General features: G+C 41.2%; 1 protein-coding gene across 2 annotated transcripts in view; it reads left to right on the top strand.

The window, feature by feature from the left end:
- PLCXD2 (phosphatidylinositol specific phospholipase C X domain containing 2) overlaps positions 1 to 18,422 on the top strand; it is a 49,980-nt gene that overhangs the window by 23,901 nt on the left and 7,657 nt on the right. The window contains exons 2-4 of one of the 2 annotated variants that reach the window (XM_019629726.1): positions 3,634 to 3,813; positions 7,654 to 8,114; positions 13,323 to 13,564. In XM_019629726.1, the coding sequence (XP_019485271.1) occupies positions 3,786 to 3,813; positions 7,654 to 8,114; positions 13,323 to 13,564 (731 nt within the window). In that variant the 5' untranslated portion in view covers positions 3,634 to 3,785. The remainder of the gene's footprint in view (positions 1 to 3,633; positions 3,814 to 7,653; positions 8,115 to 13,322; positions 13,565 to 18,422) is intronic. The other variant, XM_019629725.1, reaches the window with a different exon arrangement.

Raw genomic sequence — 18,422 nt, 5'->3', positions numbered from 1 at the left:
GACAAAGCTTGCAATGAACCAGACGATCTTTTTTTTTTTAAGTAAATTTATTGGGATGACATTGGTTAGTAAAATTACATAGGTTTCAAGTTACAATTCTATAATACATCATCTATATATCACATTGTATGTTCACCACCCAGAGTCAGTTCTCCTTCTATCACCATATATTTGACCCCCTTTTCCCTCTTCTACCACCCCCCCCCTTACCCTCTGGTAACCACTAAACTATTGTCTGTGTGAACCAGACCCTCTTAATTTTGATAGAAATAATATGAAGAAGTCCTGATAAAACTCTGGACTTTACATGGAGTTTAGATGGCTCTTCAAAAAAATGAGTTCAAAATAATGAGTGTCTTTAAAAACATTTTTGCAGAATGATTATTGTATCTATTAGAAGCTCTATATTGATATAATTCTGGAAAATGGTGGATTTAAAAAATTCATTTAAACATACAGTTCCAAATAAATCGGTTTTTTTTCCTCTTAAGGGTTTTATCTGGGTTTCATTTCAAATGAGTCAGTCTTAGTGTCAGCGCGTACACATAAGACATGCACATAAATGCTCTGGTTACTGAGAGACCTTAGATCCACACACCTCTATAGATATCCCTACTTTGAAGTCTTGCTATCTAAACAAAACTTGTAAGATTCATTTCACCTGGAATTCACAACCTGAATAAAAAAATCTCAATATAGCAAATTCACATAGTGGGCTGCCAGTACAGCGAAGCAAGAAGGTGGAGAATGTGTCACATCCATCTCCTGTTAGGCTTGAGTCGTGCATTAGTGCTCTCAATTTACCACATTATTGAGTGGAAATGTCTTCTAAAAAAACGTGAAAAGCCTGTAAATAAGATAGGTGAATGTAAGAGGCCTGAAAAGCTTATACATGTGAAGAAAAATAAGAAGTGATAAAGCATGTTGAGAGAGGCGAGCTAACATAGACTCAGCCATGTTTATATCCCTAAGAACTGTGCGTTAATATGTTTAATGTGTGAGAAAATACAGAAAAACTTCTGAAAGTATTGTTGATTCTGGTTTTTTGTGTTTAAAATATTTTATATTATGGAAAGTTTTTTTGTGGGTCTTTATGTTGGTGTTTAAGTGTTTTAGAAAACTGATAGAGTTAGGGTGAAAGGACTTGGAGGGGGCTAATGGGCTTCAAAGTTAGAAGGGTTCCCCAAAGGCAGAATAGCACCTAAGGGAGGTGGGGAAAAGAGATTTTCTTAAATATGTGAGATCAGGGGTTCCTGGACCTGAGGTCACCATCCCAACCTCCCTAGATGCTACTCAGAGGTGTGATAAAGAAGCTTCTCTCTCTTTCTCATATTCTTCACTTAATTCTTATCTCATGTCATCTGAAATGCTATTGTGATATAATGAAATGCATGTGGTTTCAATTCTTTTTGTTTTATTTAGAGACTAGTTTCCCAAGAAGCTTGCTTTAAATTCTTTTTAATTAAATGAGTTCAGAAAAGTGGCTACTACTCCAGTTTTCAAGCAATGGGTAATGAAAGTGCTTTAGCTAGTAATAACTGTTGTATGCTCAGCTGAGGTCTCCTTATTCTCAAATAGCAAACTTTAGAAAGAACCAAGTAGCAATTGCTGTTCCAGATAAAGAGCAAACTGGCTGTCCCTGGTCCTCACAAGACCAACTCATTTTCTTCTGGCTGGTCTCTTGATTTTCTTGTCACTTAATGCTGTTGAGGAGGAAATAACTATTGGGTTGTCGGAAAAGTCATGATGTATTTTTTTCTACGTTTTTCGTTGCAAAAATGTGTCATGACTTTCCCGACAACCCAATATAATGTTGAACAAACATCTTGCTAATCTTTTCCCATTCAGATCTCTTTCCTTGTGACTTCATTGCCACAGACACTTTATTCTGTACTCTGTAACCCAGCGTGTGCATCAAAGACCCTAATTAACCTAAATAGCCTCACCTGATCATTTACTAGAAGGTATAATAAGGATAGCAAGGCCTCCCAATATATATATATATATATATATATATATATATATATATATATATATATATATTTTTTTTTTTCTGTACACACAAGCAATGGTTATTTAACTGGTCAAAAGGCAGGAGGCATTCCTAGAACAAAAGGAATGGTGAAGAAAACTTCTACCAAGATGTGGGAAAAGCAATCCACCAGACTATTATTTGAAGACTTGAAAGTTCTAGAAGACCAACCAGAAAAGGTGATCCCCAGAAATCAGAGAACATGTTGGGAAAGGATACTCTTACATTTGTGGCAGCAGGTGTGTCGAGCCTGGATGCGCGAATCACTTGGGAGCTTTTCAAGTTTTCCATTTTCAACTCCCACCCCAGAGAGATTCCAACTCAGTGGGTCTGGGGTGGGGTCTTAGGTGCTGGCGGTTTTTAGAAGCTCCCCCAAAGGATTCTGATATGTGTCCAAAGTTGAGAATTACTGCTTTAAACTACAAAGTGCTTTTACGTACATTACCCAGAGTTTTATATGCCAAGAAAGAGGGAAAAGGGAAACATTTTTAATGCCTGTTAATTGTTCAAGGAAATAGAAAGAGACAGGAGTAATTGTGAAAATGAAAGGATTACAGAAAAATAAGTTTCCAAAAATTGAAGGAAAAAGCCTGACCTTTGCAGGGCTAAAATTAGGGATGATATCAATCCATGGAGTGTAGAATGTTAAGGAGGAGGTTAAATGTCCATATTTCCTGCTCTATAGGAAATATTCTTGAGGTGAAAACAAAATTCCCTATCTTGAGAAGTCTGAAAACAATCATCTAATATTTGGTGGCTATTATTTCCTAAAACCTTATTGAGTCCACTCTATAAATGAGAAATATTGGAGAAGAGGTAAAGACATTTGTTGTTATTCAAAGAGTCTGTTAGAAAATATGTTGAGTGCTCGCTTCAGCAGCACATATACTAAAATTGGAACAATACAGAGAAGATTAGCATAGCCGCTGCCCAAGGATGACGCAAATTCGTGAAGCGTTCCAAAAAAAAAAAAAAGAAAATATGTTGAATATTTTTCATGTGCATTTTGGGACTGTGCACATGTCTGCATGTGTAGACAGACAATGGGCCTATACAGTGATCCTAACAGCTTTCATATAGTTATCATTAATAATTCTTTAGGTAAATTGGCAAGTAACAACCTTGGTTATAGCTGAAGGATAAAGTACAACCAAGTCTGGGCTCACAGATCAGCAGGAAATAGAAGTCACAATGAGGCAGAAGAAAAATAAGTTGTAATCAGATAATAGGGTGTTGAATTTAAGATTTTAGAAGTGGGTGATGACAAAGCTTAGGCTGTGATCAAGAGAGTGAGTGGCTACTGTCAACAAAGAAGAGACTAAGCTGTCACCTCCATGTCATGTCAACCAATAAAATGGAGAGAAAGAGTACTTCAGGTTGAGGAAAGAAAATCTTCCAGATCCTAAGTGTTTCCTTAAGATAAGGAGATTCAGCTAATCACCCTCCCTCCCTCTAATTTCTAACTAACAGAGATGACTAATAATAACAATAACAATAGTTCAGCACTTACTGTGTGTCAGCATTGTTCCAAACACTTTGCCTACGTGCTAATATTCTCAACAATTCTTATGATAGTAACCATTATTGTTCCCATTTTACAGATGGGAAAACTGAGACATGGGCTAAGCAACTTGTCTGATATGACTTATAAATGCTGAGGAGAAGATATGGACAGAGTTGGGGTTAGAGAATATTTTATGAAAGATATCAACAAAAGAAAGTGAACAAAGTCCAGGAAGAGGCCTGCCTATCGATGCGTATTGCCCAACAACAGGAGCCTGGTGAGAAATGAGTCTGAAATAATGTGCTGGAGCCTTACTGAAGAGAGTCTGAAACACCAGTGTTCAGAGTTTGAACCTGGTTTGGGAGGGAGGAGGAAAAGGACATAACCAGAACGACCTTGAGGTGATTAACTTCTGGATACGAAGAAATTAGAGACAGGCTGTCATGACAGGACAGAAGTCAGGGCTCTTTGGCCCTAATTGCATGACAGGTAATGAATGTATGAACGAGGAGGGTGGCCGTTGAAAGTTAAAGGCAGAGACAAGTTTGATATATGGTGCATAAGTCACATGTAAAGTGCTGGTAACTGGTGGGATGCAGAGGGTGAGGGAGAGAGAAGAATTTAAATTGAACCCAAGGTTTCAATCCAAGTGACTGAGTGAAGTGTTGGTGGAAATCCAGGAAAGGCACTTTGTGGAGGCGAGAAGGACAGCATGAGTAGCTGCACTTACAAAATGTGTCATTTGTCATGTGAGGAGGCCATCAGGTGGACGGCCACAGCAGGAAGTTGGAAGCAAACTTGGAGCTTAGTACAGTCTGGACTAGAGATGAAGCTTTTGGTGTTGACTGCGTAATGGGGCTGTGGCAAACTTGGGGAGTAGAGGAAACCTCTGATGGTAGGAAAAGGCACAGAATGGAGACCCTTAGAAAACATCTCACTTTGGGGATAATTAAGAGGAAGAGGAGCCAGCAAAGGAGACAGAGGAGAGTGGTAACAGAAGGGTAGGAATACCTCAAAGTGTGCATCACAGAACACAAGGGAATGGAAAGTTCCAGAAAAAAGCTGACTTAGCAACCCCTCAGACAAGCCAGGAAAAGTAAAGCCACTTTGAGTTGTTGGTTTGAAGGTTATAAGGATCAAGAGCCTCAATGGAAGGATAGGGGGCGGCCTCGGATGGGAAGAACAGGGTAGATCCAGGAAATCAGGCAGCAGGACTGGCCTATGCTTTCAAAATTTGACAGCGAGGAAGAAAGAGAAGGCAGTCACTTGAAATGGTGACACGTGTAAAGGAAAGTGCTTTGTTTTGTTCTTAAGATAAAGGGTACCACTTAAATCTATTTTAGACAGAGATAAAGGAGCCATAGAGAGGTTTGAGTGAAGGTGCGTAGGTACTGCCAGGCAGTAGCAGCAAAAACCTTTTCCAGGGCAGAAATCAGAGCCATGGAAACAGTTCAGAGGTCCCAAACTGTTTTCTAACCTTATCATAAAACAAACCAGAAATCATGGGGCTGCTGTCCCTAACAACTCCCAGGCAGCCTTTCTCTTAGAGAATAAAGGGAGGACTAAGGGAGCTGGCTTTTTTCCTCTTCTGAGGCAATGCGTGAATTTAATCCATGTGTCCCATGGCAGTGGGGAAAAGGAGCCCTCACTGCAGACATCCTTTAAAGAGTAAAATAAGTTCCATCAGGTGTAGGGAGAAGGGGAAAGTTTGATAATGAATTTGGGGTGTGAAATAGTAGGGTTTTCTTTTTGTAAGTACTATTTACAGATTGCATAACGTGTGAATGTTCTATGTGCAGGAGAGGGAAGGGCATTTTTATCCTGGTTTTCAAAAAAGAAATAAATACAGTTACGTACCAATGTAATTCCACTTTCTGTATATGAGGCAAAAGCTTCCTGGGGGGAGGGAGGACTATAAATAGAAAGGTGAAAATATTGATAGTGGTTCAAGAGCCATGGCTGGTTTTGACTGCTGCAGGCTTAAATAGGGCAACTGCTATGAAACATTCATCAAACAATCTGCTCCATTGTCTGATCCTTTCCTGTCAAGGGGATGGGGGGGGGGGGGGGCGGCACTGGATACAGGATGTCAGAAAGGAAAGGGGAAAATAGACAAGGGAGCAAAGAGATAAAGAGAGACTGTTCCCAGGGAATGTCACACCCTCCCCCTTCTGTGGGATGGGCTAGGTACCATATGTGTGTCCTGTGGATTCAGAAATGGTCCCTGGGGCCCCATCACTGTCGCATTGCTGCTGCACAGGCCTCAGACACAGAGGAAAGCGTTGGAGGTTGTTCACGCATCTTCCTCTGGAGACGAAACTGGGCTCAGCAGCAACAAGAGAATTCCAGAGGGGATTCTTCTCTCCTTCGTGCTTGGATAATGGCTGTTCCTGATAACCAGGGAAGAAGGGAAGTGCAGTGCTTGCCTCGCACTGCATTGCACACTCAACCCTGAACAGCTGGGCTGCTCATATAATTTAAAGAGAAGAGAGACCTGGCTGTCCACCAAACTATCTATAATGTATTCATAATAAATCTCTCAATGAGGAGGTGTAAGGAGTTCCTGTTTCCGTGCAGCCAAAGGAAGCAGAATGTTAGGCAAGTATCCAATGAGTCTCATTAACAGAGGCAACCAATATGGAAAATCTAGTTGCTCCACAGTTCTATTAGTAACAGCATTTTTTTTTACCCGAAATATGCTAATAATTTTCTTGCTTGCAAAATTGACTTTGCCTAATGGTTAGTAAATATATTTTTTCTTAATAGTTACTGAGTATTCTCCATGTTCTAGAGACGACATAAAAATTAGGCATTACTTGTCATCTTTTTTTTCCCCCTTTTTCACATTATTTCTGAAAAGCTAGGATAGTAAAGCTATCCCACAATGATACATTTTCAAGAAAATGGAAATAATAAAACATAAAACATTGCGGTTTTGTTAAGTTTCGTATTATATATGAAATGCCTACTCTAAGATTTAGTAAAACGGATAACTGGTGACAATGACCTAGTAGAAATTAAGGCACTTAATTCTAATATGGGGGGTAGTGGTTAAGAACAAGGGTGTTTTCCTTCTTGATTTTCTTTGAGAGGCACAGCTACTTGTGTGGAGTCCCCAGTGTCAGAGCCAGTCACAGAGCTAACCAAATAATGACTGACACTAAATAGAAACCAATGGCAAAATAAAAGGTATTTGTTAAAGATAATCTTCACTTTAGAAATACTTTTTCACTGTTTTTGTAAATGTGCCTATCATAGTCACATATACTTTCTAACAATAGATCATCTCAGTGTCTAGAAGGATGCTTACCCTCCTGTTCTTTAAGGCAGAGGAAGGGAACATGCATTTGATCATTTAATAGCAGTTTTGGCTCATTAAGAGATGAGTTGAAACAGAGGTCATATAACTGACCTGTGTTGAGCCCTTTAAGATGTTTGTCTGATCCGTCAAGTAATCATTCCTACTAACTCAGTTTTACAATAGTAAAATGGTATTTACAAAAGCATAAAAAGAATTCAGGTTTTGGGGTTTTTTTTTAATTCTGACTTTCCTAGAATTTAGATGTCCTACCCCAGCATTATTGAGATGGACAGAGTTTCCATACACTTTGATTCAATGACTGCTTGAATAAAGTGGTTATGCCACCATTAAGCATTCTGCTGTGAGGGACACTCAAGCAGCCTCTAGTTTGTCTCTATTATGAATATTCTTCAGCAAACCTCTTTGTTTTTCCAAAATTAGTTTATTTCCTCAGAATAGCTTTCCTGAAATGAAATTATAGATCAAATGGTATTGACTATTTTAAAGCTCCTCTTTCCAAACATATTTCTAAATAGCTTTCCAAAGGGTATTTATTAATTTTCCTTACACTGACAATATATGATAATTATAGTTTGACTCCAGGCTTAACAAGCTGCTATAATAGTAAGACTACATTACTTTTATTTGTGCTTCTTTTATTCCTAGCAAGCTGGAAATGTTTTGCAAGTACAGTACTCAATTACACGTTTTTGTGTGTATATTTAGCTCTTAATTTTTGTCTGTTTTCTTATCAATGGGCTTATTTTTTCCAGCCCCAGTCTCAGCCGCTTTCCTTACTTTTATTGCTTTGTACAGGCTCTCACGATTCATTCAGCTACTGGGTAGACGAAAAGTCCCCCGTGGGGCCCGACCAAACTCCAGCTGTCAAACGCCTGGCCAGAATCTCCTTGGTGAAGAAGCTAATGAAGAAATGGTCTGTGACTCAGAACCTGACATTCCGAGAGCAGCTAGAAGCCGGGATCCGCTACTTCGACCTGCGTGTGTCCTCCAAGCCAGGGGATGCCGACCAGGAAATCTACTTCATTCATGGGCTTTTTGGCATCAAGGTCTGGGATGGACTGATGGAGATTGACTCCTTTCTCACACAGCACCCCCGAGAGATTGTCTTCCTGGATTTCAACCACTTCTACGCCATGGATGAGGCCCATCACAATCGCCTAGCTCTCCAGATGCAGGAGGCTTTTGGAAACAAGCTGTGCTCAGCCTGCGATGTGGAGAGTCTGACGCTGCAGCTTCTGTGGGAGAAGAAAGGCCAGGTAGGAGAAGCAGAGATGAGCTTCCAAGGGCAAGAGAGGGACTGTTTCTGCCTTTTCTATATCTCCAGCTGGAAGACAGCTCACTCCAGGTCTCCTAGGCTAGACGGCATAGATTGTTTGGAATAGTAAACATACATAGGTTCCTAGGCTCTAGGATAGCTTCAAGCACTGCCCTGGGTGCCCTTGAACTGGGATTAACCCCTGTCCAATATCCAAAACTTGTCTGGCAACCTGTTTGGCATCTAAATTGACTTTGAGTGGCCTAGCCAGAACCAGCCTGAGGCAAAGTGGTAAAATTGGACACGTTGGTCATACCATTTTTCTCCCATAGAGTCCTCCTAGTTTTCACCTTCCTAGCTCCTCTCAGGTATAGTCCTTTCCATCCTGCCTTCAACTCAATGTCAGATATCTGCCAAAATATTGATTGATAAGTGAAAGCATTAGCTGATAAAGGCATCTGAAGTGATTGTCTTGGGTGTGTTAACATTTTAAAAAGCCATCTTCACAGAATTTGGGTCATAGTGGGAGAGAGAGTTAAGAAAGGAAGAGCCCACGGAAGGGGTCCAGGCTGGGAGATTATTCCCCAGGTTGCTTATGCTGAGAAGAATCTCTGACTTCAGATCCATGAGAGACGTCCTCAAAGAAAGGAATTTAAGCCTCAGATACATTCTGCTCTGATGTCCAACGGTGATAGATAGTGGGGGAGAGAGCTCCAGGAAAAGTCAGTTTCCGATTTAGGCTCTAAAAAAGAAAAAAAAGCAAGTACCTTTCATTCATAGTGACTCACTTATTCGTAGAGGCATTAACCAAAGTATCTTAAAGAGGCAGTTATTTTTGAACTTAAAGAAGAGATTTTGACTAAAACTCAAAGATTATTCACTTACAAATATTTATTGAACACCAAGTATGTGCTAAGCACCATTCTAAGTACTTGGGATAAATTAGTATATAAAGCAAAGACCCTTGCCCTAATGGAGCTTTCGTTCAGGCGGAGGGAAATAGAATATGGAAAATAAACACACCAAATACATTTTACATAATGCCAGAAAGTGTTAAAAGCCATGGAAAAATAGCGTCAAGCTTGGTAAGGGGGAGCCAGGATTCTGTGGGTTGGGAAGTTGGTCACAATTTTAAATAGATTGATCAGGGCAGACCTCGTTGAAAGATGACATTCGAGGGAGTTAATCACATGGATATTGACGAAAGAGCGTTCCCAGAAGAGGAAAAAGCCAGTGCAGAGTCTATAGCAGGAGCGTGCCTGACATCTTTGAGGAAAAGCAAGGGGGATTGGGGGGGGGGGGCAGTGCAGCCTGCACAACTAGACTGAAGACAACCACTTGACTTGGAGCTGATGGGTCCTGGAAAAACACACTGTTCCCCAATAACAATTTCATTAAAAGAAAAAAAAAAAAAGCAAGGGGCCTCGGGGCTGGAGAGCAGAGCAGCGGAGGAGGGAGAGAGAATGAGTGATTCCAGGGGCCCTGAGGCACTGTAAGGACTTGGCTTTTATACTGAGTGAGGTGGGCTCTGAGCACAGGGTGCTGGGACCTGACAGGTTTTCACTGGCATCTCTCTGGTTACTAGGAAGAGACCTAGAGTAGGGAGAGTGGAGAAATTAGGGAGACCGGGGAGGGGACTGTTAGTAGGAAGTGGTCAATTTTGAATCCATCAGAGGGAGAACCAACAGGGTTCCAAAATTGTTGGGATTCAGGGTGGGAAAGGAAGTGAGGTTTCAAGGATAACTCCCAGGTTTGGCCTGAGGAACTGAAAACACCAGGTTAAGGTTTTTGACTTCAGAGGCTAATGTGTTAACACTTCGTATCGGTGAAAATTTACCTAAGCTATTTTTCCTCACTAGAATATTTGTAAATGATATTTTGCCAAATATTTATTATGCCTCTTCATCTAAACCTGAATTTATATCCATTCAGACTCACAGGTCTCATTTGGAGAGATTTTTTTCCCCCAATGAAGTCTCTCTCTACAATGTTAAATAGTAATAGCAACAAGAATAACAGCTAACATTTATTGAGCCTTTACAATGTGCTAAGTACATGGATTCATTTACTTAATCCTCTCAACTACACTGTGAGGTCTTTTGTTATTCTCCTCATTTTACAGATGAGAAAACTGAGGCATAGAGTGAGTAGGCATGCTGTCCAGGAGACGACAGTTAGTGAGTTGACAAGGGCCAGGATTCCATCACAGGCCATTTGGTCCCCAGAGTTCTCACAGCTTGTGATGCTCCCAGGGATAGTCCCACATCTTGGTGATTTTCACAACTAGTGTCATAGATTATGCTAATTAAAATAATCTCTCTTTATTCATGAGTCCCTATTGTCAGAGAATCTAGAGGGTTAGCAGAATGGAAGAAAGGGAGGGAGGTCTATAAGAGGGCTTTTGAGTCCTGGGATTCGGGCAAGGTTAAATTTGAGTACAGCCAACTTTATAAACAGATATCTATTATACAGTTTTATAATTTTGCACACAGATAGTAAGTATTCTGGATGGGTTGCCCTATTGCATACTAAGTTGTTTAGAAATCTGCAGGAATAACAGGTATCTTCGAGGATAATGAATGGTGTAGGCAGTGACTTTCTTGCAGCACAGTGCCAATCTATCACAGCTTTTAAATACGAGCTATTCTGTGCCATGCAACTGCAAATACGCTTAAACTTATAAGGAAAGAGAATGTTGATGACGTATCAGAAAAAGAGAGAGTGTCATCAATTTGAATTCTAGGCTCTCCTTGCTCTCTTTCCTTTTCTAACATTTTTCATGCCAAGTCTCTTCTAAAAAGTGGAACAGGAGAGATCTCAAACAGAGCTATCAGTCATCTCCCTGCTGCTGGGGCAGTACCATACTGGAGGTTAAACTTTAAATATTCATTATGTAATGAGCTGCCTTGCTTGTAACCCCTGAGTATTTTATTACTACAATTTAATAGAAACATTTTAGCCACATTTAATTTACTCAACATGCAATTACATCACAGGTCACAGGTATATATTTGTACATTAGTAGTTATGGGTTTTCAGGGTACAATGAATTAGAAAATTTAATCTACATGTTGGCAGTATTTAGAATCTTACTGAGAAGGTAAGAATACATAATGCTAGTAAAATACAAAACAACCGATATACAATTGCAAGGTAAAACTGCCTCAAATGTACTATATGATGAATGGGGTTTTGTAATCAAACAATTAAAAAAGAGTACATAGTATAAATCTATATCCCAGGAGCCTCCAAGAAAGGACTGATCAAAATAAGAGGAGGTCAATGAAGGAATAATTCTCAAAGGAAATGAGATTTTAAATCTGAGTTTCAAGAGAAAAACTGAATGAACATAAATTGCTGAGCTGGAGGGGAGAGTATTTCAGAGAAAAATGCAGCAGAGTGAGGTGGGGCAGCAGATACAAAACACAGGCCGTGGACAAGAGTTTCTGCCCCTAGAATTCAGTAGAATAAAAGTTGGTTTACTAGGCCAACCCCCTACTGTAAAGAGAAATTCTCCATGTAAACTTGAGGATCAGATTGCTCAAGACGGTCTTAAGGAAAGGCATAAAACCCCTTTTGTATAATTTATACTTTTTTGCACCTTTTCCAAGGCAGAGTAAAGAACAGCATCGTCCTCTCATCTCCTCACACTCTGCCCAGGGGCCAGGCAGCGCGGGAAATGGTCAGATGGGCCCTGTCAGAGGCTCACACATTCCCCACCACCACCACCACCCCCCCTAGTCCATTTCACAGGCCAGCTTTCCTCACGTCTGTGTGCTGGAAACCCCAGCCTTCCAAACCAGCCAATTACACCGCCAGCAGGAAATCCTCCCCAATCTCCCAGACAATCTGCTTAGAGTGAGTCTGTCATTAACCTCATTAACACACGTGTTTACCACAGACATCATTAGCAGTCAGTACTCAAAACCATTAAAAACAAGAATGACTATTAGCCTGTTCAGTGCTTCAAGCCTGGCACGCCCCATCTCTAGGCCTCCTGGAGCAGTTGGTCAGGCACCTTAATTAAGAGCTAAAAGCACACTGGAAACTAGACACACATGCGGAGCCCTCCTTGGGTGCCTGGAGTATTATGGTCTGGGCCAGCTATTTGAGGATTGCAGAGCATAAGCACGCCTGCTGGACATTCCTCCAGATAGAGACCACTGGTGCCTGGAGGGGGGAAAATGTATGACTTCCGGAAACCTAAGCAGCAGAGTTCTGAATTGGGACACTCAAAATAGCAATTCCCCATCCCTCAGCTGCCTCTCAGAAACTAATTAATGTTGTAGATGTGGCTTGCTAATTATTTTCAAAATCAGTACCATCCTGAGAGGTCCCTGTGGAGACCCATCACCTCCTGGATGTCTCCCCTGCCTTAAGTGGTATGCTCCTGCTCGCTTCTGCGAAAGGTTATTTCATTCAGAGTCAACATGCACAATTGAAAGTCTATGTACTCCCAAATTCGTTCAATGTGTTGATCTCAACTCCAAGGGCTAACTGTCAATTTTGTGAGTATCTGAGTCATAACTTGTACCTGCAGGGGTTCTCCACCTGGGGGCCAAAGAATTTAAGAAGTCTGTGAATTTGAATGGGAAAAAACTGCATATTTATTCTCACTAGACTTTAACTAAAAATTAATATGCCTAGATTTATGAGTGCAGGCAGGCACACTGAGCAGTATTGGCCCTACCTGTAACTTGGTCCCTATAGAAATCACAGATATTTCCATATCACATTTCAGTTACTGCAGATATCTTGAAATGTCATTTTTATACTCAGCATTAATTCAAAATTATAGAACTTAAACTTAACCACAAAATATTTTTATGTAATGTACTTATGAGCACAGACATTAATTTATTGCAAGTTCAGTTAATATGTTTGTAGCTCTATTTCCATCTCATTGATTTCATGTGTAATCCTGTCTATTTAATTTATGCATTCATTTAAATCATGGTCTGAGAAGGGATTTAGGATTTTGCTATACTTCCAAAGGTGTTCATGACAAAAATAAAGAATCTTCAAGCCAGACATATATAAGTACTTAAATCTTTGCTTATTGATTTTCTAAAAGTATATGTAACAATTCTTGAATTTCCACATGTTTGTATTTGTTTGCCTTTCATCCTCCCAATCAGCGTAAAACCAAGGAGTTAACATTCAGCTCATTCATGAATTGCTCTCCTTTTTTCTGTTTTGAATGTTTCAGGTCCTCATTTTCTATCACTGTCCCTTCTACAAGCAATACCCCTTCTTGTGGCCGGGAAAGAAGATCCCAGCGCCCTGGGCCAATACCACAAGTGTGCACAAACTAATCCTCTTCTTGGAGACCACTCTGAGTGAGCGGGCCTCTCGTGGTGCCTTCCACGTCTCCCAAGCGATTCTCACCCCCAGAGTGAAGACCATCGCCAGAGGCCTGGTTGGCGGCCTCAAGAACACACTGGTTCACAGGTAAGAATTTGCTTCCATCCCACAAGGAAGGATTTTTTTTAAAAAAACAAACAAACAAACAAAAAAACAAAACACATTTATCTCAGTTCTCTTCTGAACAAACAGTAAAACCATATAATTTGAAGATCTAAAATAACAGCAAAACAAAATACCTTATATTTTTAAAAAAACTACATTTGAAGTGGCTTGCATTAACCATGGCCAGAGAATCTCTAAATACTTTGTTAAAATGTACTATTATATTATACCATAAATATGCTCTAAATTTTGACACTAAAGCAAAGCACTTTACACCAACACCAGCCCACTTACTTCCTGCACATGGTCCCATTACGTTCTTGCCCTTGCCACTGGCCCACATACTCACCTAAGAAGAGTCAAGGGAGATGACTGTGCAAGGTTGTAGGAATTTAGAGGTGGCCCTGCAAGAATTTGGGGTGTCCTTCTCCCTCCCATAATGACAACGAGTCCTAAGAAGCAGCTTAGGATGCCACCCACCATGCCATAGCTTCAAATACTTTCTCAGAGCAGAGTCAATTCTGACTGCACAATCAGGTAGGAGAAGCATCAGAAATTGTGTATTAAACAATGTCCTTTTTCCTGGACACCAGTAGATGATAGGTGTCATCAAGAAAAAGAATGCCTTGTAAATATGTGCATGCATGTGTGCATGCCTTTGTCTATGTACGTATACATGTACATGTTTATGTGTATGTATGTTTATGTGTATGTGTATGTCTATGTCTATGTATAAAGGGACTGTTATAACTACAGTTGGATGATAGGGCATCCCTTGCCATCCTTACTGAGAAAGCTAATATGCTTGGGCAACAGGGAATATTTATAAGAACCACTTTGGTTTCTGAGTTCCTGGTGGTGAGCACTGGAGTTCAGATAGTGAAGGGTTTATCCAAAAGCATGTCCTTGTCCACTTGGCTCTAAATTTGGATAGCATGGCTTCAGATAACAGGAGTTCACTTGGCAGGAGTTTAGAAGGAAACCTGAACTTCTCTTTCTCAGTGAGAGCTCCTGGTGATATTGCCATGAACAAAACCAGAAACCCCTTTTTGTGTGGCTCTAATAAGTCTTCACTGAATTACTTGTGCTGAACCTAGAAAAGAGCATTTCATAAACCAGTGCTATATCTCTGAAAAATCCAGAATTATGAACTTTCTTTTTTTATAATACATGTCCATGTATCCATACCATTTTCCTTATGCCTTTGGTAAATTTCTAGATTATCTTTATTTATTTATTTATTTATTTATTTATTTATTTATTTACTTATTTACTTATTTATTTATTTAACAAAGATTGGGTACCTAGGAGGAGCTAAGTCCAAAAATACCAGATAAATAATGTAGTCTCTGCCCTCATGGAACTTACAATCTATCGGGAAAAATAAACACATAGATTTCCAAAAAAAAGTGAAAATCACTATTATAAAATTATAAAAGTCTCTGCAGAGAACTATACTAATAAGGAAGAGGGCATTATTTTAAAATAAGGATAAGTTCTATCTGTGTACTGTATCCTGAATATGCAGGCCCCTCCTGCAAATGATTTCCTTTGATTCTAAAGTTAAGCCAGCCTCTAGGAGGGCACACTGTTGGAGAGCCCATTATCATCCCTGATTCAGATGAGGTTCAGTGACGGAGACCCACATAGCTGGTAAATGCCAATACTATGTCTCAGCTCTGGATGTCTGATTGTTGGACTGTTACCCTTTTCGGTGTTCAGCACTGACACGATATAGCACATTTCAGAGCCCCGTTCCTTCCTGAGCCACTGGTAGCAAGCAGATGTCTCCACGATTGGAAAGACACACAGGTATCTCTACTCCTACGGGTCACAAGAATATTACAGGGATGCATCCTGCATTTCCAGGCCTCCACATCAACTGAAGGGAGAAATTCAGCTTTGGTTAAGCGTTTGTTCCCGAATACCAGCACGGCATGTGGCTGTCCCTTCCTGTGCGCTAATGAACAAGCATAGGAAAGAAGCCGTTGTCCCAGGGCCTTCCCCTGACTGCCAGCACCCGGAAGGTCTGTCCTAACTAAAGCATACATGGGCACTGTCCAACTGCTCCTGGGCACTGGTTATCAGCTTAACCAAGAGAAAAAAAAAAGGTATATTGTCTGACACATTGTAGAGGTGGTTTTCTCAGTAGAGAGTTAACCCCCCTAATCAAGCGCATTTCATACCTGAGATCTTATTCAGCTTGGTTCATCACCCTAAAACGAAGCCATGAGTAGACATTCTGACTGAATTTCTGAGTTTCCCCAGATTCTTAGAAACCTTGTACTCCCATCAAAATCAAATGAAAGTAAGATTTGCCTCAGCCTGAGGACAGAGCAGCCATGGGACTGTAGAAGGGGACACAGATCGAAATCAGAGGCATGAAATTGAAGCCTAACTGGGTCCTTGTGTGGACCAAATTGTGTTCCCTGAAAATTCATATGTTAAAGCCCTAACCCCTAGTACCTAGACTGTAACTATGTTTGGACATAGGACCAATACAGAGGTAATTACGTTAAAATGAGGCCATTAGAATGGACCCTAATCCAACCTGACTGGTGTCCTTATAAGAAGAGGAAATTCGGATACACAGAGAGACACTGGGGGAAGATGTGCACAGAGGAAAGACCACGTGAGGACACAGTGAGAAGGTGCCACCAGCAAGCCAAGGAGAGAGGCCTCACAAGAAACCAGACCTGCCGACACCTTGATCTTGGACTTCTGGACTCCAGAACTGTGAGAAAATAAATTTCTGTTGTTTAAGCCACCCAGTCTGGAATTTTCCTATGGCAACCCTAGCACATTAGTGCAGTCCCTGCAGAACAGAGTGGCCTTTGACAAGTGTGCTAAGTTTTCTCACCAGTTAAATGGGGTTACTAATACCACATAAGATAGAGAGTCTTAACATGAAAAAGCCTACCACAGTCCCTGGCACAAAATAGGCATGTCATCCCTATCTGTAAGGACACCCAGAAACAGTGGAGTGAGCCTCGGCGTCAAAGGGACGCTCCTGGCCTACTCCACGGCCCTTGGGATTTGGTGCCTCATGGTCTGTCTGCAGTATCTGGCTCAGCCCTCTTCACTGATCACTCATCTTCGTAAATGCCAGGAGTGAAGAAAATAAGTGGCTCCTCCTCACAGTGGGTTCTACATTTCCCTTTCTTTGTACGTAATCCTGGTTATTTGATCCTTGCCTTGGGGAAAGTTGACACATGCAACCTGACGCTAACACAGAGCTCTTTGTCACCGGAGACCGCAGGTGCATGCCTTTCCCACATGTCTCTGCTCAGGCTCCAGGGATCCCCAGAGGTTTGGCTCTGGCTGGAGTCCCCTGGAGTTGCCACCAAGCCTTTAATTCTCATTTCCCCGTGGTGACCAGAAGATGGCGCCTGCATTTCGTACTTAAACATTGAACAGCAATTTTTAAAAGCCTTGAGTGGGTCAGTACTGCTGTGGCCTTCGTGTGAACCACTGGGCATTCCAGGTCTCTCTCTCTCCGGGATAAGACTGTATCTGCAGTCCTTCATTCTCAGATCACAACATTTTGCCACCTAGGCCGCAGGATATGACTGACCACTTTAGTAAAGTTTCTTAGCCTCATCCCCCACATATTTCTACCATTTAAGATTCCTTCTCTTGTGCCAAACTCTTATATAGTGCTTACTGGATCCCCAACATGGTTCTAAGCACTTTACATGAATTTATTTAATTCCCCCCAAAATCCATATGAAGTGGATGTTATTATTCCCATTTTACAGGGGGAGAGTCTGAGGCACAGAGAAATTAAATAAGTTGAATAAGGTCAAATTGAGGTTATGTATTCAGGAGTCCCAGTTAAAAACGGAAGTATCTCGGGCCGGCCGAGTGGCGCGTTGGTTAAGAACTGGCTTGGGACGCCAGAGGGCCCCGGTTCAGATCCCACATATGAGGGCCAGTGACACTGCCCTCTGCAGCTGAGATGCTGAACAACAGCTCAACCTGGAGCTGGGTTGCCGGGAGTCGCCGGCGACGGCGTAGGCTGCAGCCCCTGAGGCAGTGGGTTGCCATGGGCTACCGTGTGTAGCCAGCAGCCAGCGTGAGCAGCCAGCAGCCGCAGTGAGCGGCCATCCAGAAGCCGGCGACTGATCTGCCTCACCCAGGAAGAGCGCAATGATGGTGCCAACTTGGGCCAGTGAAGCAACGTCTTCCACAACTAGACTGAAGAACAAAATGACAGCAACTTGTCTATTCCCCTTCCCCCAATTCCCCAGCACTTTCCCATCCCCCAATTCCCCAATAAAAATCTTAAAAAAAAATAAATTAAAAAAATGGAAGTATCTCTGTGATGGTAGTCTATTAAGTCATAATCAGCTATGACATAAAAATGCAAATTGATTTATGAGATGCATTTTAGCCCATGGCCAATTATAGAGTGAAGTAAGAGACCCAGGACTGATAATAATTGTCATGATAAGAGGAAAAGAAAGAGGAGAGGGAAAAATTCTACCAAGGCCTTGATAGGGTTGTCTAGAAGAAGGCTGAGAAGTCAGGATGTATGTTCAAAGAAAGGGCAGCTTCGAAGAAGAAAAGGAAACAAGATGACAACCCAAGAGAGTCTGCCAACGGAAGAGTCTTCTAACAGACCTTTAACCAAAACATAAGCCCTAGTTTGTGGCTTACTTAAAACAGTTTCAACTTATCGAGTATTTAGTGAGCTGTTTTTACCATGGTGCAAAACTATGAGGACACTTCATACCGCCCTCCTCTCTACACCCTCCCCCCATGGCATTTTACCCTTACTACTAATGCAGAAAGTATCACAGAATCGTCATCATTGTTTATGTCACTAAATTGTGAGCTT

Source organism: Hipposideros armiger, unplaced genomic scaffold (genome assembly GCF_001890085.2).
Source record: "Hipposideros armiger isolate ML-2016 unplaced genomic scaffold, ASM189008v1 scaffold_866, whole genome shotgun sequence".
In the NCBI taxonomy this organism is placed as follows: Eukaryota; Metazoa; Chordata; class Mammalia; order Chiroptera; family Hipposideridae; genus Hipposideros; species Hipposideros armiger.
The sequence above is the reverse complement of the archived record's forward strand: the minus strand, read 5'-3'. Positions and strand labels throughout refer to the sequence as shown.